At 38.1% G+C, this 18,307-nt stretch overlaps 1 protein-coding gene across 1 annotated transcript in view; it reads right to left on the bottom strand.

Annotated features, from left to right (window-relative positions):
- The window catches only part of ITGA2 (integrin subunit alpha 2), a 100,340-nt gene that overhangs the window by 21,440 nt on the left and 60,593 nt on the right, over positions 1 to 18,307 (bottom strand). Inside the window, 15 exon segments of the mRNA XM_075066941.1 lie at positions 60 to 170; positions 1,583 to 1,734; positions 2,917 to 3,056; positions 4,938 to 5,074; positions 5,938 to 6,146; positions 8,237 to 8,354; positions 9,165 to 9,310; positions 11,409 to 11,547; positions 11,777 to 11,850; positions 12,218 to 12,383; positions 13,113 to 13,280; positions 14,736 to 14,852; positions 14,854 to 14,868; positions 17,234 to 17,361; positions 17,771 to 17,885. Of these exon segments, the coding sequence (XP_074923042.1) occupies positions 60 to 170; positions 1,583 to 1,734; positions 2,917 to 3,056; positions 4,938 to 5,074; positions 5,938 to 6,146; positions 8,237 to 8,354; positions 9,165 to 9,310; positions 11,409 to 11,547; positions 11,777 to 11,850; positions 12,218 to 12,383; positions 13,113 to 13,280; positions 14,736 to 14,852; positions 14,854 to 14,868; positions 17,234 to 17,361; positions 17,771 to 17,885 (1,935 nt within the window).

Raw genomic sequence — 18,307 nt, 5'->3', positions numbered from 1 at the left:
CAGGAGCAGTGTTTAGGGGGGGCACTGTGTGCTTTCATACAGTAACATCCTATACTTACACTGTAGGCCACAGCGGCAGGTGAATATATATCAAGGACAGGACTGGAGCCAGGATTCTTGAGGCTAATATCAATGCGCAGACTAAGGGAGTTTACAGCATCAGAAGGCTCCTATAACACATATATATATTCATTGACAATTAGCTGTTCAGCAGATCATTGAAAACAGTATTACATATTTTCCATTAATAATATTTAACATCTTGTAAACAACAGAGACTAACACAAAGTGTTTCTTCTCTTCTTTTAAAATTGCAGCATTGCCTCTTTTTAACCTTTTGTTTTTTCTTGTGCTGGTCTGCTAAGCAGTATTAAAGCAGAACCTACCGGTGTCAGCATTTCCATTATAATACCTAAGGATTTGTAGAGGCTGTAATTGTTTGTGACTCTGATGCCTGGAAAGTCCCTGCTGTTGCAGAGGCTGCTTGCTATTCAGAAGATGAAGTTACCCCTTGGAAGCAGCCACATGAAACCTGTTTCATTCTTTCCTGGCTGTGTAAGTCCAGCCCTTTCCCCAGGATGGATTCACTGACTCTACTTCATTTTGCCTGACTAGCATATATGGCAAATGGACCTTACAAATGACATCAGGGGAAGCACTAAACATGTGGAGTATGTCTCCCCACCATCACCCCTGCCTGATTTCCTAGTAGTGAATGGGTTCTTCCCAGATCAGTGACAGACTGATTAAAAAACCCTCTCGTCCCAATCCCTCTCTATGGCTGACAGCTCTGAATTGAGGCTGAACCAAGAGGAGTTGATGGATGTGACCCAAAACATTTGCCCTAGTGGTGACTAGATGTATGAGGAAATGGAAAAAATCCCCAAAGTTAACTACCTGTAAATAGATTGGTTCGGGTACTTTTTAAATTCTTTACTGAAGGCAGGAATAAAAGAACCAGTTCCCTGACACATTCTCATCATCGTTCATGGAATCAAGCAAGGGGTTTACTGCAGCTTTAGGAATCTGGGTTGTTTTCATTGTTATAAAGAGGGGAAGTTGGGTTTTTTATGTCTGCATACCAGGTTGACTCACTTCCTGAAAAGACCAGCCTATTCTGCAGCCCCTTTATGCAGCCTTCTAGGGCTGGTACACACCAGAAGATGGCCTAGGTTGTTTGCCTAGGTTTTTTTTTAAATAAAAAAAAAAACAAAAAAATTTTTGCCACTTATATCCTTGTACAGCCAGCTGTGGAATGGTCCATTCTGTGGGTGAAATCCTGACCCCACTGAAATCATGGGCTTTATGCAGAAATTACTGGATGACGGTCTTTGGCCTATTTGAAGGAGATCGGACTAAATGATCATAATTGTCTATTCCTGCCTTAATATCTATGAATGTGAGTTTTGCCATGATTTGATTTGAATAGGACATATATTTTTAAGATGTCTGAGGTGTCTGAGATTTGGTTAGATATTAAGTTATTGACTATATCAAATAAAATTCTGATTTTCGGATGTAAAAGTCACCCATTTCTTTCTTACATTACTTAAGACACATGAGGGTGTTTGAGACTGCTTACCTGTACATTAAAGATGTGCTCAACACAGGTCTCTGCAGAACTTACAACAATATTTTTCTGTATATATCTCTCATTGTTTTCTTTGAATAATCCTCTAGAAGTCACTCTAGATGACTGGAGATCAGCATCCAGTGTTGCATTGTATCTAATATCTACAAAAGCAATGGAACAAATTTTGGTGGAGTCCGAATTTCAGTGCAACTCCCATCAGAATCAGGCTTCAGTATTATAGAATGACTGGTTTTGCCATAAAACCCAAGAATATTTTGCTGCTTCTTTAGCTTGCTAAACATGAAACCTTCTAAAAAATGGTAAACAATCCAGTATCTACTGAGGGTGTGAGAGTCTGTAACCTGGGCAAGAGGTCATTCTGCAAGGCCAGGAATATGCCAAATACAGATGCCTTGCAATCATATCGCAGAACTCTAAATGTACCAGTCTATAAAGCACTCTACATCTAGTCATCCATCAAGCTGCATTTTCAGCTTTAATTTTTTTTTAAATTTTACTATGAGTGCTTACTATGGAAATTCATTGTTATTTTGTTTCTCACAAATTGTAAGCACTGAAAAGGTACTATATTCAGTAGAGAAGTGGTCAAACTTATTTTGCCAATTATTTGGTGTAAAGATAGTTGATCAGGTAAGGTCGGACAATATTGTATCATAAGTCCTTAAAGGACACTCATAATATTTTTCTATTTCCCCAACTTCCTAAAAATGATGATGGACAAGCCTAGTGAAAGACCCAAGATTGGGCTTTAAATTATTTTTTTAAAATCATGTAGTTTGGGTTGTCCTGTCTAATTCTCTTCTATTATCCAAAAAGAGCTCCTGTCTGCTCGCATCAGAGGTAGCAGCATGAGTGATTTCACAATAGAAGACATCTTTTTTTGTTGAAGAGAGAAGATATGGTCACTGCTGCAGCTTCAAATAGAAACCTGGAAACAAGCTCTGTACTCCTGACATCTTCTTAAGTTACTCCTTTCCTCCTCCAAAGTGATCAAAGCTGATGACAGGCCTGGAGTGCAGCTGAAGGACAACTAGAGAGCAAAATGCAATGAAACTAGCCTCTGAGCTCCCTTGCCTTTACTCCTCTCTCCCTGATGGCACTTCAGAGTGCTAACAGGGTAGGTGAGAAGTCTGCACTTTTTTCAGTATAACTTGTCTCTCACTTTCCAAAGACGGTAGGTCAGTGATGACAGCAATGCTTTAAAATAAAACAAAAACTTTTACAGGCTGGTAATCCAATATTAGTTTTTTATTTTCCCCAGTATATTAGAATTGCAACACTTTCAACATAATTCACATAAGCAATGCCTTAGGTATTCTTACCCACTTGGTTATTTCTATTAGCAGGTCTAAACTTGGCACTGAAACACATTTTGACGGCTACCTCAGTGTTCTTATTCAGCAGACTGATTTTCTCAGGTACAAATGATGCTCTTATGGACACATTTGCAATGCTTTGTGACCTGAAACAAAAAGAGATGGCTACATGTGATTTCAAGGACCCGGAGTAAATCAGAAACTTAGTTCTGGGATAGGCCTATCTGTGACTACGATGTTTTTTTATAATGGTCCCCACTGTAAAATTTCATATAATGCCAGCCTGGTACAGTTATCTTTCTTTGATGAAATGGTTCTTTTTAATAGCTAATATTCTTTTTCAAATCTCTCTTTATGTTGTGACACTAACTGATACAGTACAATGGGAGATTTATGATGTTAATATTAATATTCTTAATATTTTAAATAATTGTTCATAAGACAGAATCAAGTTCTTGTATTTTTCCGTAAGGAAAACTGCTGTTCTTTTAGGAAAGTCATTGACCTTAATGGTGGAGCAGAGCAGTTACATTTCTTCTTAATTAGCTTGTGTGAAAAAAAAAATGTAACTGTCATTAAGTAGTCAAGATTCCAAAGAGTTGTTTTGAAGAACTAAAAAAAATACTGCAAAACCAATCCAAGATGATGTTAACAACTGATTTTCCTGTTTGCATTTTACATTTACATATATACTTTAATGAGCTTCACTTTTTGTCAAGTTAGATCAAATTTCAGAGTAAAGGAGAGATATTAATACCTTTTATTGATCAAACTAAAACAAATTTAAGTGTCATACAGCTTTCTAATGTATATATGGAGTGCCTGATGACATCAACCAAAAGTTTCACTGTGGATAAAAGGTACTAGACGGCCATTGTTTTTTAATTTGATTTTATGATGCAAGAAGTGGCAATTTATTTATATTTTTAATTCTGTTACCAGTGCAAACTCATACTTCATTAAGTGTCTCTATAATATCCTTGGGGACGCCTGGTGAAGACATGGATAACCGAGGAGTGAAGCTATTTATCAAGCTATGTTTCAACTTAGCACCAGGCAATGTGCTGCACACAACGGGTATGTGTGCACAGCAAAGAAAACCCCAGGGCTGGCCCGTACCAGCCAACTCTACACATCAACTGTCAGTCAACTTGGGTTTGGGCTGTGGGGCTGTTTCATTGCTGTGTAGACTTCTGGGCTCACACTGGATCACAAGCTCTGGGACACTCCCGCCTCGTGGGGTCTTGGAAGTCCATACTCCAGCCCAATTCCGGAAGTCTACACAGCAAAGAAACAGACCCACAGCCCAAGTCCTGTGAGCCCAAGTTATAATATAATTATAGTTATATTATATAATATTAATTATTATATTATAACTAATTATAATATAATTATAGTTATATTATATTATAACTTAGGCTCACAGGACTTGGGCTGTGGGTCTGTTTCATTGCTGTGTAGACTTCCGGACTTGGGCTGGAGTATGGACTTCCAGGACGCCGCGAGGTGGGAGGGTCCCAGAGCTTGGGGTCCAGTCTGAGCCCAGAAGTCTACACAGCAATGAAACAGACCCACAGCCCAAACCCGAGTTGGCTGACAGTTGCTTGGGAGACATACCCAGTATTGCTTTGGGAAGCACTTGTGAAACTGTTCTTGTTTTTATGTGATGAAACTTGTAAACTAATCTTGTCAGGTATGCATTGTCCACAGGACAGAAAAGAATAATATTGTCAGAAGTAGGTGCCAATTTTATTTCACTGCTCTATTTGCTTACTCTATAGAACAGCTCTTCCAAATAGGTCTGTCCATTATTCATTACTGGCAATTGAAAACAGTGTAGTCCAACATTATTTTTCAACTAGCTACTCTATTAGCAGAATCATGAGAAAACAACTGTGTTAGTCCCATACACATGCCATGAGTGGAGGTGGGTTGGAGGTTGGGGAATGTTTTGCCATTTCATAAAACAAATACACTACTTATATCCAAAATATTAAAACACTGTCTGGCCAAAATAATTGACTAACCAGAGTTGAACCACATTTCCATCAGCACCAACAGATACATCAGTAATGCCGTCACCATTTAAGTCTTCATGGCCATCTACTGATCTTCCAAAGTACTGGAGTAGTTGTCTGAAAGCAGAATTTGATCCTAAAATTTTCTAGAAAGAGAGAGCTTGATTACAGACAAAAAGCAGCATAAGCATTTGATTTTCACAGTTATTCTATTAGGATGCAACATATTTGTTTAGACAAACTCTTTTGTGGCTGGTCTCTCAATTATTTGTAAGGGTTCCTTTTTTCTGAGACAGCAAATAATTATATATTTTTTTAAATCTTGGTAGTAAATTGACCAAGCAGACAGATTGCTGCATGCCAACTAGTCATTATTGAAAAGCTTTATTTCCATCTCACATGAAGCAATTCTCAAGGATTGGAAAATTTAACAAAATCTTCTAACAAACCTCTTTTGCATCAGGAGAATTCTCATGAGAGAAACATGTTACAGTATTATTATTTCAATCTATGGGATTTGGGTATCTAATTCCCCTTTGTGCCTTTGAAAGTCTCATCCTTAAATTCTGTACTTTTAAAGCCTGCACATTTGGAATTAACCCAATATTTTTTGGTGTGCACCAACTCTACAAGGCTAAATAATGGGCTGCTTAAAACCTTTTCTGGAAATGAATCAACTTGGTGTACAGGGTTAAAAATGTAATTATAGATTCAGTGGGCTAGGCTTCCTCCCAACAAATGTTCACGTCACCTATCTCTGTACCCTTAGCTATCAGCTGCACAGGTGTTATCCTGGGAGTATTTAGGGCTGCCATACACTGGAAGAAAAGGAAGTGATTCTCAAAACAGCCAATAAGAGCCTACAGAATATGACACAGTATTTAAAGGGGATAGAATACCAGCTAACAAAAACTCCTTATTATGTCAAATCCTTCATTTTGAATCTAGCTGAATTTTTGTATCACATCACAAGCCTTTGAATACAGTATTATGTAACAAATTTATTTACCTGTGAATATTTGGTACGTATAGTCCTTAGATTGCCATTGTAAATGTAAACAGCTCCAGAATTCTGATTTTCTAAAGGTGCTCCTATTATCACATCATTAAACCCATCCAAATCAATATCTGAAAGGGTAGCCATAGCAGATCCAAACCGAGCATTTTCTAACCCTTGTGGACCTTCTAAGAGTTCTTGTTGATCCAAAATTCCCTTTTAACAATACAAGAAAGAACAAAGCTACTGTGTCAGTATATTAAAGGGAAAAAATATCTATATTATTCTTTTCCAATGTGCATTTCCTTGGACTTGCCAGCACTGAACGGTATGTCCCATCATGTTACCTATTCACTTAGCTTTGTAAGGTCCTTCAGTCTTAGCAAATGTTACAGGAGAAAAATTAAAGCATGCAAAGAAGAGTATTAATTGCACATGTAAATGCATTTCTGAGTCTTTACAATCCTCAGTTTCCTCATCTGATTGTTCTAAATGTTCCATAATTTTTCAAATATCCATTGATAAATTTTTAATGGAGAGAGTAATTAACCATTGGAACAATTTACCAAGGGTCACAGTGGATTCTCCATCATTGACTAATTTTAAATCAAGATTGGATGTTTCTCTTGGATATGCTCTAGGAATTACTTTTGGAAAATTCTATGGCCTGTGTTGTACTGTAATGTCAGACTAGATGATCACAATATTGTCCTTCTGGCCTTGGGATCCATAAATGAATTGTCCAGCTTTGGATTAGCAATTTTTACGCATAGAGAATGGAAATTCTTGTAACTGGACATAATTCTTTGAAACAGAAATGGAATTTCCTACTAGCTAATGCAAAACCCATTTGTGGAAACACTAGTATTCCTGACCTTCCTATTGCCAACTGAAGAAAAAGTGTTGAAAAACGGTCTATGTGGTAATATTGCATTATCTATCTTAAAAAATATCATCAAAACAAAATATCTTTGTGTTTGCCATGTATTCTCATTGTTTTGTACACAAATACACTATGCTAGTCAGACTGTTTATCCACAATGGCTAGCACTTAATTCCTGTAGCACAGGCAAATGACATAATTCCATGCTATTCTAAAATCACTTCTGCATCACTCTGAAAATCATATTTTAAATAATTTTAAGTTAATCATTTAACAAAGACTAAAAAATATTAATCATAGTTTCCCAATCGTTTTCTATTTGAAAACGTGAAAAATCCATCCACTAAATGTCTGGGTTTTGTTTTATTCGGGGTTTTTTTTGCCTATTATCAAAGTGAACTGTTGTATCAGCTCTCCTCAGGAGTGCCTTTGTCCTTCTTAATAGCCTGGGGGAAAATGCTATTGACAGAAGCAGAATTAGAACTCTGAGCAGGTTGAGTTCTTTTCTGCCACTCCCAGTTCTCTCCACATTCATTTGCTCAGTGTATGTGAGTTCCCACTCCCCAGCACCTCCCATGTTCTTGAAATGGCATTTGTTTCTCAGGCTCCCCGCCAGGTGTCAGCACCAGATTGAAAACAAAACAAAAACAAAAACAAAAAAGAAATGCAGAGAAGTTTCAGAGTAGATAGGGATTGATTCCTCCACCTAGTAAACAGTTTTGCAATCCTTAATTGCTACTCAAAGGCTTTGATGTAAGGGCTGCTGATTATGGCCCATAAGTATCAAATGCACTAGTTTTACATCAGTAGTTCTAACTAGAACTGATAGAATAGTAACACTCTCCACTCTTCTCTGTGTTTTCTATGCTGCATGGAGTCATACTGAATGTCTAGCATGAATATTCAGATGTCCACCATTCAGTCATAAGACGGTCCACATACGCCAAGCATTTCAGGAATTTTACTACAAACATGTATTCATCTGAAAATATCTACCAGATGTTTGTTGATCTCCTGTTTAAAAAAATTCAGTCAGTCAATCAGGAGGCAGAAAAAATATAATGTAGCCTAGGTGACAAATCTGACAACGATGGACTCAGCTTCTTTTCAGCAGTACTTCTGTCCCAGGAAATCACAGCAAGAACTTGGTGCTAGAATTGAGAATATCATGGGTCTATCATGAATGTGGATGTCACATCTCAGTGCAAGCAACATGTCCAGAACATGAACCTAAGTCCTTAGCCTCCCTCCCCACCAGACGACTAAGAATGCATCGGGGGAGGCTCCGTGCATCCGCTCATTCCACCCCAGTGGACAGCCCAATGAAAAGGCTGTCATTATTTTGAAATTTTTTTAGTGGCCTTTTCCTTCCCTCCTATCCTCCTCCCAAACCCCACCCAAGCTACCTTGTCAGTTCTCTCCCTCTTTTTATAATGAATTTAAAAAGAATACTCATGAACATTGGTGCAGCTACTAGCAGCACATCTGTAACTGAATCTCTGTTAACATCCACTGCACATACCACACTGCCAAAGTAGGAGCCAATCTGGAATTGATAACGTGAGTAATTTATTTGTCTTTTTAAAATTACATTGTTTCTGCACCTCATCCTGCAAACCCTTGCATGTGTATGTGAACAGTCCAACTGAATTAAATGGGACCACTCACAAGAAAAGCTACTTGTGTAACATGCCTACATGTTAGAACATTCAGCCACTTACTGAGTAACCATTATTACCTCACCCACCTTGTTTCTCTTCATTATTTTTTGGACAGCATCATACTGTTGCTGCTATGGCACTAACATAGTGTAATGCGACTATAAATGGAGAAAAGAGTGCTGTGCAATTTATTTCTTTTTTATGTTAAAATGTGCACATGAAATAGCCCAACCTGTGATTTACTTTTATATTTGTTGGCTTTCATAACATAAAAATTCAAACTTTCAGCATCATGACAAGGCTTTCACAATGGAGAAAAAGGAATATCATGAACCTGCAAATCAATCTTGCAGTACCATCTCTCCTCCAGAAGACCTCACATGAAGAGTGGATTGATGTCCATGGAGTCTCCCCAACTAGAGGTATTTACATAGAGGACCTGATACTGTTTTTTCCCATACCTAATTGCCATGATTCTACGAGAGACTGTATGAAAGTCACAGAAAATCTCAAATTCACTGCAAGGGTGTAGCTACAGGGGAATGGATAGATCTGATGCTAAACATTTTGCAAGAAAAAAATCATTTTAGAAAGACATATTACCACTGCCAACCATGAATAACCAGTTTCAGTGCAGCATCAATAAAAATAGATATCTACAAAATTTATGTCCATGAATAAATGATTGTACTTGCCTGATCCCCTCTCTGGGACTGAACAACTGTGACCCTGCCATGGCTGTCAATGTCATAAACCACTACTCTGCCAGTGTAGTTTGATCTTGGTGCACCAGCAACAAAATAGACAGCGTTCTGGGTTGAGATAATAGCAACAGAATAACCTAGAAAAGAAGTCAACATAACTGTTGTGAAATATTATCTAGTAAAGGAGGCAGAGTTATGGGTTGCCTACTAAGGTTATAAGCTAGGGCATGAATTAGCTATTAATACAATACAATATCTATTCTGCACAAGCTCTCTGTGCAAACAAACATTCTCATTCTGCACTTCCAAAGTGGTTTAAGTTAAAATACATAAAGGTCCTCGTTGTAAAATAAGGCCAGGTCTACATTACAAACTTACATCAATATCACTAAGTTGCTCAGGGATGTGAAAAATCCACAGTCTTGAGCAACAGTTATACTGGGGTAGACAGTACTATGTCGACAGTAGGACTTCTGTTGACATAGCTACCATGTCTAGTGGAGGTGGATTAACTTCACTGATGGGAGAAGCTCTGTTGTTGGCATAGCAGCATCTTCACTGAAGCACTACAGAGGTACAGCTGCACTGCAGCATTTTAAGTGTAGACTTGCCCTAAGAGTGTCTATATGTGGAGCTAGTACAGAACAGCTATTCCGCAGTAGCTATTCTGGACTATTTCTCTGCATACACAAGTCCTTAGTTACCCATTAGAAGAACAGAAGATGAGATGACATGGTGTCCTAGCGGCAAAACACTGTATGGCCAGGTCAGAGATTCAAGTTTGGAAGCTATATTGTCACTCATCACCTACCTCACTTACACTTGCATTTATTTGTCAAGGAGATATGGTTTTCAGGGAGGATAGTGAAATGTAACTCCTCCTGACCAATTTGTAGGGCAACACTGGCTTATAGAGCAAGAAGCAGACAACAAAAATGTCGCTGAATGCAAATGAGAGTTAGGAAAAAAGGTGGAAATGGTGGCCCTGGAATGAAGGAGGGAGAAGGAACTAGAGGCCATTCTTCAAATTGGGCCATGTCTGGGAAGGAAACCCACTGATTATGATGGGCTCAATGCACTCTCCCACAAGACCACTAATCCCAGTTAATGAACACACTACAGTGCTTGACTGTACATAGTAGGACATATTAACAGTCCATCAATCATAGGTTTCAGATTGATTGACTTTTTCTAAAAATTTGTAATCCTCTCCACCAGTATTATAACTTAAGCTGCTCTGCAGGAAATATCTTAATGCTGGGAAGCATTTTAACTATGAATTATATCTGTAAACCAGTTTTACTACATACTTTGTATTTCTATTATATTACTACACTAAATTTACATTAACAGAAGAGAACAAAAACATTTTGCTATAAGGTTTAGGCTTACACTGAAGAGCAATTTAACAGTAAAACTTGGAGAAGTTTTACCAGGCAAATATAAACTATTATTCTAAGAAGAGTCATTTTGGTGTTTAATGCCATTGATAAAGTGTCAAGGGATCAACCAGAGACTGCCGTACAGAAATCCCTCATTAGGATGAAAAAACAAGTCTATCAAAAATGAATGGTGAAAGCCTAAACAAAAATGGTGGTTTCCTGTATATTACAAGATATCTAACACTCCTGGCTCTCACTGTTCCAAAGTACATATTGTATCAGTGTGGAATATAACAGGTCACCGAGGTGTAAAGATTGCTGATTTTGGCTGAGAACAGAAATGTATGTCAGAAAACTAATAGCAGATATAAATAAAATGTCTATTAAACTGTAAAAATGTTACTAAGAACATAAATCAAACTGAAAAAGGCCACTGAAGGAATGAACATGGATTAGTTGCTGACAACTAAATAAGCTACTGATCTAGAGTCAAATAGAAAGTATATATGCAAACAAAAATCAGGGATATAAACAGACCCCTGATTATAAACTAAGTAGCCCTTTTCAATCCCTGTAGTTTCTCACATTCTTGTAATGTATGTGTCCCAAGAATTTTTCATCTCATGTCATTAATATTACAGTTAACATTCATTCAGTTTTAAAAATAATTAAAATGTTTCATTCAGTTTCAGTGAATCAATTGACCATTAAATGAAATCCATTTATGAACAGAATCTCCCTTTCCTCTCAAATCAGTTCTTAAAACAGGAGACTGCTGGAAGGTAATTTGCCATTGTCACCTGTCTTTGATTAACTTTAGATATGCTATATAACAAATGTTACAGTCCCTTACCTAAATACGAGCTATGGTTTCTGTCTTGTAGAATTTTTTCAAATGCTTGATTAGGGAATGTAGTCACTTGGTTTGAGGTCTCCTGGACTACAGTCCCACTCCAGTCATAAGCCCCAACAGCACCTAACATCAGAACATCCTTAAAAAAATCAAATCAGAATTTTAGAGCTACCTACTCTTTCACAGTACAAGGGAAGCAGAAGTTACAGTTCATGTATGGTGTAATCCATTTAAATTAATTATGTTTAGATACTTATTTTGTTAAATTTATACATGAACTTATGTATATGTAATTAATCTACATATTTCATTTGAGACAGTTTTTGTATCATACCAGCCTTATACACTAAATGATTAGATATACGTACCTTTTTTTGTGAGTAATACGCACTGAAGCCCACCTGTGACATTTCCATTTGGAATGTATCTCCTTGATCGGTACCTGGTGCAATAACCATTATTTTGAAAGTTACTCCTGTATCATTGAGTCTGTTGAACAATATTGTTGCTACATACTGGGCCCAATCCTTCTGCCATTGAAGTCAGCAGAAGCATGACTGGAACAATTTGTCAGAAAAATAATTTGCTCCCAAAAGTTCACCCAAAATATACACAACAGTTGTACAGTATGGAAATCTAATCGGTAAAAAGGTAATAATGTTTATCAAGATTTTAATAATGAATGGGTCACATCAGCATTTATCATACATTCATGCAAAGACAGCCTGTGACCCCTTAATAAAAACAGGGAGTAGATCCTCAGCTGGTGTAAACTGTCAACAACTCCTCAGCCCCAATGGATATATTACCTTCTATGCTAAATATGCGTTCTCCCAGTGTTCCGGCTTCTTCCAACAGTGCAGCCTCAGATGACACGTTAAAAAAATATTTTTCTGTCGGAAGACTCGCAATTCCTTTGATTTCTTTAATTAAATTTTTAGTATCGAGTTCATTTCTGATTAAGTATCCCAAAACCTTGCAAAGGGAGAAAAAGAAACCTCAGTGTGGCTCCATTTCCCTCAGTATCACACACAGAGAGATATTTTATACATGATAGGAAAATGAAATTAACATGCACATTCCAGGCAAAGTCTGTAGTTTCCCCTGATCCTTCACACCCTTCCCATCATGGATTTTACATCAGTCTCCTGACATCTGTAGATAAGGTGAGGTGATGGGAATGCATAAGAAAAATGCAACATTTCTGCCATTTATAATAAATATTAAGGTCAATAAACTGAATTTGAATTCCCCCACTTTGCAACTGGTGCAGTCATTTCCATCCAGGCCGAAGGAGCACAAAGTGGGTGTGTAATGCTACAAAAGCAGAATAGTAGAATTTTCCAATCCCTTCACACACGATAAATGACTATCTAAGGTGTAGGGCAGAAGGAAGATCAAGCCCTGCATTCTGAATTCACTTTACTGAACAACTTATCAACTTTGAAATATCTTGTATTTCATATACAATGGGAACTAAAAAGAATATCACAGAGAGTCGACTAATCCTACTATTTTCAGCTAACAAATATAAACATAAACAGATAACAATAATAATTCTAATGAAGCCTGCTGATATTACAGTGGCTTCTAAACATGACCTCCCTCGCCATCTCAGTCTTGCTGATATAATGATGCATGAATACATACTTTTAATTAAATCAGTCTCACCAAAATTACAGCATTAATTATAGTATTACTTACAGCTATGCCAAATCTGGTTATTTTGTCCTCATTGCATTTAGTTATCACTTCTTTCAAACTTGAGCCATCATGTGATTCACCATCTGTCACAATAACCATGACTTTTGTGGCTGTGGGCCGTCCACCAGATTCAGAGGAAAAAGCATGACTTCTGTGATAAATAAAGCACTAGGCTTATTAAATGTGAATGTATATAATGTATGCCATTTTATATGCATATTTTAATGTATGCTTCCATCATTGAATTAGAACAAAGTGCATCTGGAGTGTTTTTTTACTGTAACACATAGGGCCAGATTTTTAAACATATTTAGGTGCTGCTGTGCTACACCTGAGCTGTGCTATGCCTAACTGATTTCAGCTATCATTTTTAAAAGGATTTATTTATTTATGGCTACACTTGAAACTTCAAAGCGCTGCCGCGGCAGCGCTTTGAAGTGCGAGTGTGGTCGCAGCGCCAGCGCTGGGAGAGAGCTCTCCCAGCGCTGCACGTACTCCACATTCTCTACGGGTGTAGCTTGCACACTGGGAACCGCGCTCCCAGTGCTGCAGCACTGTTTATCACTGCGCGCTTTACAGCGGCTGTATCTTGCAGCGCTCGGGGGGTGGTTTTTTCACACACCCGCTGACGGCGAAAGTTGCCCAGCGCTGTAAAGCGCCAGGTAGCCATGCCCTAATATTTAGGAGTCTAAATCCCTGAATAGAGTGTCAATGGGATTTTGGTTCCTAAATTGCCTAAATCACTTTGAAAATTCATAATTCAGGCTCCCTAAATTAGTTAGATGTAGCACACAGTGCCTAAATATGTTTAAAAATCTGGCCAAAGTCCTTCAAACAATAGTTAGCACTTATGCACTTTTTGTGATCAGAGATTGAAAAATTTTTATCTGAATAATCTTAATCTGAATTTCCTGTGGCAATTATGTTCGATAAAAAAATGTCAAAAAAGTTTGGTTACCAGCTTTACTCCAATACTCCTGTAGGCAAAAAATAATTAATAAATAAAAAATAAAAAAATTAGGGATTAGCTCCATTTTGGAGATACAGAGGAAAATGAAAACAAGGGCAATCCCTGTGACACAGCTATAAATTTGAAAATCTACTGTCATTCAGATTGCCTAAAACATGTAGCCACAGTCACTGAGTTTTTCAGACCCCTATTAAAAAGTGCAGTTCTATTCTGAAAAATGATTGGGAAAAACAGTGCTGCTACTTAACAGATCATTCCCCCGTGTTGTAATCAGTATTTTACTGCCCAAAAATAGAGTTTTACTATTTTTTACTGCTGCTAAACCCTACAAAAGTCAAAAGTCCCATTGAGAAAGGGTTTGAATTCTGTGATGGTTTTTCTCGCATCAACCAAGGCTTACACCTGTAAACATTTAACAATATGTGGCAGTCAGCATTGATCAATGAGCAATTTGCCTCGTAGGTCATTTGTCATCTTCTAGGAAACTAATCATGGAAGGGTAGTGTGAGCCTTCAGAAGTCTTGAGCACTTAACTCCCAAGGGCACCCGAGGCATACTAACCTAACGAAGTGCTCAACACCTTCCAGGATCAGATCTTTAATTACAAAAGTCATCACCATTATGGTGCACTTTACCTTGCATAATCAACTTGCTTTGAAAGTATTAGTCAAGTCTCCTCCTCTTTGAAAGGTCTGTGACATGCTTAAACAACATCATCTTTTGTTTTCGTAGTATTCAAGATTGAACCCATATCTTGGATCATTACCATTACTGAATTAAGCCCACCTAAACATCATATCACACAAAAATAATAGATGTCATGCATTCAAATCATTTACAACAGAATTAAACTACCGATGTCAAACTGAATCACAAATCTACAGAGGATTAAAACTTCAAAAATGATCTTGACAGACCCCTGGAGATATGGTCTAAATTAACAGGATGGAAAATTCAACGAAGGACAAATACAAAGTGCTTGCAACTTGGGAGGATAACGCATTTCACAGATACAAAATGGGAAATGACTGCCTAGGAAGGAGTACTGACGAAAGGCGTCTGGGGACCACAAATAAAAAGTGAGTCAATCAGATGTACATACTTTTGCAAAAATACGCAAACCATCATTCTGGGATGTATTTAGCAAGAGTGTTTGTAAAGCAAGACCCGAGAAGTAATTCTTGCACTCTACTAGCAATTGATAAGGCTTCAACTAGAGTACTGTGTCCAGTTCTGGGCACTATGCTTTGGGAAAGATGTGATAAAATTGGGAAGGCAGTCCACAGGAGAGCCAACAACAACTAAAGGTCTAGGAAACGTGACCTAAAAGAAGATTGAAAAAACTTGGTTTGTTTAGTCTGGAAGAAGAGAAGCTGAGATGGCAACATGATAACAGACTTCAAATATGTAAAAGGTCATTATAAAAGAGAGGGTGATAAACGGTTCTTCTAACCGCTGCAGAGGAACAAGAAGTATGGGCTTAAGATTACAGCAAAGAGATTTAGTAGACTTCAGAAAAACTTCACAGCTATCAGGGTAATTTAGCACTGGAAGAAAATTGCCTAGGGAGAGTTATGGAATCTCCATCATGATAGCATTTAAAGAAAGGTTATGCACAAACAAAACCCAACAATTATACGTTTGCTTCAGGGACGGTCTAGACTGGTTCTCAGACTTGTTTTGATCACGCCCCCCCCTATACTTTGTATCTGTAGTTGTTTATGCCCCCATCCTTTGCCACACAAGTACATAGACTGCCACCCAGCTCTGAAGGCAGAGCAGAGAGCACCCAGCTCTGATGGCAACTCTTTTCACAGCAGACTTACTACCGCATTGCCACTCTTATTTCTGTGCTGCTGCTGCTGCCCTGGGGCTGACAGCTGGAGCCCCACCACCACCGCCAGATGAGGGATTGGGAGAGGGGAGAGGAAAGAGAGCCTGAGCCCAGGCTGCCTCCCAGTGAGGGATTGGTTGGGGGGAGGGGGTAAGGGAGGGAAGGGTCTGAGCCCAGGCAGCCTGCCAGTGAGGATCTGGGGATGGGAAGGGGACGAGAGGGAGATCATGAGCCTGGGCTGCCTCCCAATGAAGATACTAAGTATCTGTTATATCGCTGAGTAAATACTGCCAAGGTTTTTGAATTTTCTAAACTTGGAGTGATTGAGCTTGCAATCTTAATATCATGCCAATACTAGTATTTTGCATTTAGTTTTCAGGTTTTAAGGAAATAAAGATTAAAAGAGAAAAAAAATCCTGAGACTATTAGCTTGAGCAACCTTGAAAATGGAATTTTAAAGTTCCTTGCTCCATTAGACTCACAAGTTCCATTCTACACAAGAATGTGTTTTGTACAGCTCAGAACCTTCAAGTGAAGTTCTTAGGCGCATAGCTGTTGGATCAAATTAGATGCACCTCTGTTTAAGTTTGCTAGAACACTGTCTAAAAATAGGCAGAGTGTCCTGTGGCACCTTGTAGACTAATAGAAGTATTGGAGCATAGGATTCTTTGCTGCTTTTTACAGATCCAGACTAACATGGCTACTCCTCTGATGTTTAAAAATAGGTGATTAGTTCTTCTGAAAAAATGGGGGGAAATCCTCCTCAAATTTAAAAATATAATTTTTCTCAAAATGACCACTTTCAGAAACAAGCACGGAAAATTCTGCACCAATGATGTAGATTTTGGAAAGCTATGATTATATGAAAAGTGGGCTTAAAATGGAAAAGGTTTTACAACTTTAGCCATACTGAGAGTAATAAAACTCGGGGGGTGGGGATGTGTTCTGCTCTCAGTATATGCACATAGCTAAATGATTTTACACATCATTATTAAATGGAGAACAGACCTTTAAGTATACTGGAAATAATCTAGATCTCTCTTTTGACACAAACTATGTACTGGAATAAATTCATCCAAATGGAATATTCCCTTTTGAAACGTTAGCTAGCTTTATGACAAAAGCCCTGATCCTGAAAGATGCTGAACTAGCGCAAATCCCAGTGATTTTGATGGGAGCTGTAGATATTCAGGATCTCTCAGGATCAGACCAGGGGTTAGCTTTATGTTAGCAAACTTAATTTCCTTTAAGTTTGTCACACGTAGCTAATAAAACTCATTGCTACCTTCCGTTTCAACAAATGTTTTTTTTACTTACCTGAGTTTTCGTGGGGCCTATATCTAAGCCTTGGACAAATTTTGTCAAAAATGCACTCACTGCAGCCCAGGGATAAATGCTGTTTGACTCATCGCACACAACAACAATGTCGATGAAGGAGGAGCAGTCTAAAAGAGAAAAGATAATGACTGATAAATGGACACTGAATGCATAAAATTTATTTATAACTCATGAGCCAAATCCAGATGTCCATACCTAGTCCATATGCAAGCAAACTTCCATTGATGTCACAGGAGGTTTGCCTGAATAAGAACAGAATAAAATCCCAGCCTAAGTCTGCTTACATCTGTGTTACACAGATGTAAATGCACCAAAAATCAGTGAAGTTACTACTAATTTTCACCAGTAAGTGAGATTAGAATCAAGCCTTGAGTGTGAACCTCAGGATCCAGGCTCTTTTTAAACTGAATTTTAAAAAATTCAAATGTAATCACTTTAGGATTCCATTACATGACATCTCTCTTCATTTCAATGGATTTATTTATTACTGAATCTATTTTACATGCATTGCCTTACTTTGAAGAGCAGGTGAAAAGCTTCTTAAGATCTGGAAACTTGGACTGATTTCAGAACAGACTCCCGTTGCATAGTACTGACTTCCACACTGCTGGGCCCACAAGGGACCACAAGTCTTTAAAAAATAAAATGAGGAAAATATAAAAACAACATGTAGCCTGTCACTTCACTCTTTTACATACCTTCATGAGAGTGGCACATTCAAATACAGCACATGAGATCAGTGGAATAGCTCCCTCCCAGGTGGACACAATTTTGACCGAGACTAACCACGAGGTGGCACTGTTACCATGAGTTGTTTCTTACGTACACACACATACATACACACATTATTTTATAGACACACACACACATACACACAGTTTGTCTTTGGTGTTTGCTGTAGAATACTTGTGTTATCTGTTAACTACACGTAGTGCATGGCCAAAATGTCTTCTGTTGGCTCATGAGGTGGTGTGTGTGTGTGTGTGTGTGTGTGTGTGTGTGTGTGTGTGTGTGTGTGTGTGTGTGTGTGTGTGTGTGTGTGTGTGTGTGTGT

Source organism: Chelonoidis abingdonii, chromosome 6 (assembly GCF_003597395.2).
Source record: "Chelonoidis abingdonii isolate Lonesome George chromosome 6, CheloAbing_2.0, whole genome shotgun sequence".
NCBI classification, from domain to species: Eukaryota; Metazoa; Chordata; order Testudines; family Testudinidae; genus Chelonoidis; species Chelonoidis abingdonii.
This window is presented reverse-complemented; position numbering and strand designations above follow the sequence as displayed.